Source organism: Labeo rohita, chromosome 22 (genome assembly GCF_022985175.1).
Source record: "Labeo rohita strain BAU-BD-2019 chromosome 22, IGBB_LRoh.1.0, whole genome shotgun sequence".
NCBI classification, from domain to species: domain Eukaryota; kingdom Metazoa; phylum Chordata; class Actinopteri; order Cypriniformes; family Cyprinidae; genus Labeo; species Labeo rohita.
The window spans coordinates 65,669,372-65,675,695 of NC_066890.1; the positions used below are offsets into that span (position 1 = coordinate 65,669,372).

General features: G+C 36.8%; 1 protein-coding gene across 1 annotated transcript; it reads left to right on the forward strand.

Annotated features, from left to right (window-relative positions):
• The first annotated feature begins 1,609 nt into the window (after positions 1-1,609).
• Positions 1,610-5,751, forward strand: LOC127153481 (patched domain-containing protein 3). Its single transcript, XM_051094537.1, has 4 exons — positions 1,610-2,359; positions 2,935-3,062; positions 3,157-3,302; positions 3,383-5,751. Exons 1-4 carry the CDS (start codon positions 1,667-1,669, stop codon positions 5,041-5,043), a joined length of 2,628 nt encoding a protein of 875 aa, XP_050950494.1. The 5' UTR covers positions 1,610-1,666; the 3' UTR covers positions 5,044-5,751.
• Positions 5,752-6,324: the final 573 nt, after the last annotated feature.

A 6,324-nucleotide genomic window follows, 5' to 3' on the forward strand; every position in this document is an offset into this window, starting at 1 on the left:
AGATATACTTACTTGGTTCTGTAATCATCCAAACACGGTGCTCCTTTGTTCTCTACTTGTTTGTTCCCTCATGCATCGCGATTACACAAATATGGCGCCCAGCGCATTTTTCAAACTCTGCTGAAGTAGTGCGTCATCATGACGTAGTATTTTTGGCACATGCGCATTAAACAAAAGAGATTTGTGGTTACGTTATTTCAAGCTTTCCATTTCTGTTCAAGTTTAAGTTGTTCTAATTCATTGTGTGGTTAGACCAAAGACTATAGACTTACTCATGACTCATTCACCTAACTAAATGTCAGTCATTTTTTACAGTGCAGTGTAACCTAGTCTAATTAAAATCAAATGTATCTGAAGGCAAGTTAATTGTGTATAGATTTGTTATACTTTTCCTTGCAATTAATGCAATTAAAGGTGTGTTTAAGTGACTTAAAACAACATAATGGTATTGAAAGTATTCTGTACATAGATGTGAATTACATACTATTACATACAAATACAGTACTCTACATAAATGACACTGCATGTCAAATATTATGTAGAAAATTAAACTTCATTGAGTTCATAGCGCAGGAGCTGGTAATGAAAATTTCAACAATACATTTTATTGGAGTATACTGCATAGTAAAAACGTGTATTGAAGTTTACAAGAAAAATACATTTTAAGTGCATTAATGCACATAGTACATATGTATTATATATTTAGACTAAAATACATTAACAAATGTAATTTTGGAGAACACACTAAAGTTGAACTTAAAATCAATTATTTTACATGTGTTTTAGTATATTGATAAATATATCAAAATAAGTGTACTTATTTAAAGGGGTCATCAGATGCCCATCTTCCACAAGTTGATATGATTCTTTAGGGTCTTAATGAAAAGTCTATAATATATTTTGGTTAAAAATTCTCAATGGTTGTGTAAATCAACACCCTTTTTACCTTGCCAAAATCAGCTCTGCAAAAATCATTCAATTCTGGTCGAGGCTGCTTAAATGCAAATGACCTGTATTAACACATTTGGTGCGTTTAGAAACTTTGCTGTGTGAAAGCGAACCGCACCATGAATAAAAAGCAACACTGTAATAATTTTAACCCCTGTTTCGGAACAAAGCAATCAATCTACAGGTGTGAAAGCACCCTTAAGTACATGTCAGAGCTCATACTTCTTTACTTTAACTTGAGTAAAAAAGTGCAGTCAGTACTTTTACCAGAGTATTTTTAAGCAGGAGTATCTGTACTTCTACTTGAGTGAATGATGTGTGTACTTTTGCCATCTCTGTCCCAGTTACAGTTATTAATGTTGTGCATTGCTGTTCAAGCTGTACGTGCTGAAGACTAACTATGATGGCGAACACTGCGCATCTGACATGTCTCTGAGGGAAGTAATGCTTATTTATCCACATCCTAATTATGGTAAAAAACTAAAAAGTCCCCTAGAACTGAAGATTGCCCATTAGTTAAACATGCAGCTTCTGGCAGTAATACAGAGGGCAGGTGCCTACAAGGAAGTTTGTTAATGAGTAACAGATGAGTTGTTATTGTTCATCAAAGTGTATAAGTACATTATGACAGCAATAAGTCACTGTAGAAGGATAATGTTGCTGGAGCTTTGCAGAAGAGCAAGAGATTCACCACAAACTGCAGAAGAGTATCTGGAGGATGGCAAAGTGTAAAACGGACTGCATTGAAAGACCTTTGTCTCTGATCTTCGAAAAGCTCGGCCGTGTTGTTGGTAGACATCCATGTGTGTTTATTTTATTAGTTTTATATGTGGCTGCTGCCCTTGGAGCCGGTTTCATCTTTCTTCAGGAGAGGGAGGCACATGATATTGAAGACCAGTTTACACCTGTCAATGGACCTGCCAAGTTGGAGAGAGCGATTGTGGTGGAAAATTTCCCACAGTCTGAAGAGTTTTCTCAGTTACGACTTGTATCTGATGGCACTTATGCCTCTTTGATCATCACAGGCTTGAATGAAGAAAATATATTAACTGAAGCAGCTTTTAATGATATTATAGAATTAGACAGACAAGTGAAAAATATAAAGACTGGAAACACTTTTGAAAACCTCTGTGCCAAAACGAACGGAAAGTGCATGTCAAATGCAATTTTAGACATTATAAAGTACAACGCTAATGAAATTGTTTCTTCAGATATAACATATCCAATACATAATGGCGTGTTTTTGGGAACAACCATCGGTGGTGTAGAACTAAATGCAGTTAGCTCAGTGCTAACCAGTGCCAAAGCAGTCAGACTTTTTTATTTCCTAGACGAGAAGAAGACAAAGGAAAACTCTTACTGGCTTGATGGCTTTCTAAAACTCTTCTCAAACTATACAGACCAGAAGACGGTAAGTCAAGAAAATGATTGTGAGTTATATCTAAACATTTAATATATCTAATGTGACCCAGGACCACAAAACCAGTCATAAGGATCAGTTTTTTGAAATGGAGATTTATACATCATCAGAAAGCTGCATAAATAAGGACAATATTTGACCGAGATACAACTATTTGAAATCTGAGCGTGGGACAATACACTAGACATTGTTACACACAGACAACCGATGCCGTGTACATAGAGCATGTAGCATAGAGCTAGTTTGCAGCCCTCGTCCCTGGTTATGCTTTTACATAAAACGAAAACATTGTTGGCTATTGCTACAAATATACCCGTGCTACTTAATGACTGGTTTGTTGTGCAGGGTCACTAATGACTATTGTGTTTAAACCTCATTTGATGTTAATCAAATTATCTCCAGTAACTGTAACTCAAGTACCAAATGTCATGTGACATAATAACCTCAAATAAATGTATATTTGCTTTAATTTTTCCTAATTTTTCTTCATAATGTGCTTCAACACAATGTAACATTTATGTATACAGTAACTATATTAAACAATGTTTTGTGTTGCATTTCTACAGGTTTCTGTGTCTTACTTTACATCAGTATCAAGACAGAATGAGTTTGAGAGCAGTTCAGACTCTGTGATTCCTCTCTTCTCTGTTACATATTTCCTGGCCATTAACATTTCAGTTCTGTCTTGTTTGAGGTATAACAAAGAATTTTAAAAAAGTCAAATAGACCAGTGTGTGTATCACTAGCCATTTAGTCACATGCCATTTAGTCTGTGTCTCTTTACACAGGTTAGACTGTGTCAGGACGAAGGTGTGGGTGGCCATGTTTGGTGTTGTCTCCGCTGGTATGGCCGTGTTGGCCAGCTTTGGACTGCTGCTGTTCTGTGGGATGCCGTTTGCCATGACTGTAGCCTCAGCCCCCTTTCTGATTCTCGGTAAATGTCATTCATTTCATCACTTAGCTGATGCTTCAAAGCTAAAATTCACAGGCTCACAGGTTCTTCTTTTTTTCCAGGTGTTGGTGTTGATGACATGTTCATAATGATTTCCTGCTGGCAGAAGACTGAAGTTGATAAAGAAGTTGAGTTTCGCTTAGCAGAAACATTTAAAGAGGCCGGCGTGTCCATCACTATCACCACACTGACAGATGTACTGGCTTTCTACATTGGCCTCTTGACGCCATTTAGATCAGTTCAGTCATTCTGCATGTACACCAGCACAGCTCTTCTATTCTGCTACATCTTCAACATCACCTTCTTTGGTGCGTGTCTCGCACTCAATGGACGGAGAGAGAAAGCCAACAGACACTGGCTGACCTGCATGACAGTCCCAGAAGCTAGTGGTAATGGTAAATCTTGCTGTGTTGGTGGGTCTTATGATAAAAACACGCGTAAAGAATACAAAATGCCAATTGATTCGTTCTTTAAAAACTATTACGGCCCTTTTCTGACAAGAGTGTGGGTTAAGATGCTTGTGTGTATGATCTATGCCGGGTATTTGGCAGTCAGTATCTATGGATGCTTCCAAATACAGGAAGGACTAGATTTGAAACATCTAGCAGCAGATGGTTCATATGTTGCTGATTACTATGACAACGAGGATGCATTTTTCTCTGCTTTTGGTCCTAATGTCATGTTAGTCATAAAGGATGAAGACTTTCAGTACTGGAATCCAGCCGCTCGTGAAAGTCTTGATTTGTGTTTGAAAAACTTTCAAAATCTGACAATGGCAGATTCAGACATTTCACCTTTTTCTTGGCTGCATGAATATGTTCAATTTGGGCTGAATGCTAGTATAACTGTAGACAACGAAACACAATTTAAAGAACATTTAACTGTATTTCTCACTCAGTCTGAGTTTAGTCAAGATGTTAATTTTACTAACAATCAAATCTATGCATCACGCATGTTCATTCAGACTGTGGACATCCGCACAGCAATTGATGAGAAGAACATGTTGAATGCATTTAGAGAAACCACTCTCAAATGCGGTAAGCTGCAGACACCTGTTGATCTAATAGTGTACCACCCTGCATTCATCTATTTCGACCAATATGCCGTCATTATCAGTAATACGATCCAAAATATAGTAGTTGCTACAGGTGTGATGTTAGTGATTTCACTCCTGCTGATCCCAAACCCTCTCTGCTCTCTCTGGGTGACATTTGCCATTGCATCTGTCATTGTGGGAGTAGCCGGTTTCATGGCATTATGGGATGTTAGTTTAGATTCTGTGTCTATGATTAACCTTGTTATCTGCATTGGGTTTTCTGTAGACTTCTCCGCTCACATATCCTATGCTTTTGTGTCAAGTAAAAAATCCTCCGCAAATGAAAAAGCTGCAGATGCCGTCAATAAACTGGGCTATCCGATCATTCAGGGTGCAGTGTCTACTATTGCAGGTGTGGTGGTGCTCGCGGCTGCTAAAAGCTACATTTTCAGGACCTTTTTCAAAATCATGTTTTTAGTCATTCTTTTTGGGGCAGTCCATGGCATTGTATTCATACCTGTGTTTCTGACTTTCCTTGGCACTTGTAGCATCAGTCCTGTAAAAAATAAACAAAACCTCCCAGAGCACAGTGACACAAATACAGCAAAAAAACAGCAAGTAAACACAGTCACAAGTCAGAAAATGCAACAGGTGAATGGATCATGTCCTGATCCTGATTGTTACTGAGCTTACTTTTCTGGAAAAAATCACCTGGTTGGATAAGCTTTTTTCTTTTTGTATGAGCTTAGCATTACATGGCACTTTGATTTGACCATGCAAGATCATCTTGAAATAGCTTAATTCTGTTATGTTCTTATGCATACCCTGCATCTTACATGTTTTTGTGTATTTATATTTTAATTATGTTTATTTTCTTTATTCTTTTTATCATTTTCATCAGTATGATTTTCAATGCAGTTATATGTAAACCTATTCATTAACACTTTTAACCCAAACACAAATTTGCATTTGTAATCCAGTTACATTCAAGTACATTGACTACAACATCACTGAACATTGGGAATTTTATGTTTGACATTAAAAGAATCTCAGAATCTCAGTTGTCATTGACGTTAATTAGTGAGTAATTTATCACAGCATATGCATAAACAGGGCTGCCAACTTGCGCAACTGACACATTTCTCACCCTCTCACGCCACACATCCATTTTCTCACACAGTCAAAAGTATCTTCAGTTAAAACTGTAATAAAAAGATATTGGGGAAACAGATTTGATAAAGGCTTCAGTGCGATTTGTATTTGCGCTCTGGAAATCACCAAAAGATTCTATTTACAACATGTTTTTGTAGCGCTGAGCAATGTAGCCAATCACAGACATATCTGTTGATTTCTTGAACACCTGTGATTGGCCATTGCGTTTGTAACGGGGTTAAAAAGAACATATAATTTAGAGAGTAAAGACTTTTATGTGAATTTCATAAAATAAAAGATTTGGTTGTATGAGTGTGTCCTTCCACATCCGTAACACGTTTACTCACCAAACACCAGATTTTTTGCCTGCAAGCTTGTGAATCCTATCATTGTATCATAATGTATATAAGAGGTTCATACTGATAATAAAAGACCTTTGTGAGATTACGATAACTGAAGTGACACCGTTTTAGTGATTATAAAGTAAGGGCTATTTTGCACTTTCTAGGCTAAATATAATCCATTCGGAATTTGAATAAAAGTGTTGTTTTTCATGCAAGTAATGCATACTAATAGATGAATAGAAAAATATATTTTTCTATTATATATATATATATATACACTTTTATTAAAGCAAGCGCACAACATTGACAAGGTACGCGACATGAGACCAAACGCGACTTTAGCATGTATCTACACAGTAAACAACAAAAAAACAATTCCTAGCAATGACAACTGCACTAAACAATAATGAGACAAGAAATAAATAATAATAACTTCCGCTCACTGACTGCTTCTCTCAAAGAGCATTTCTTC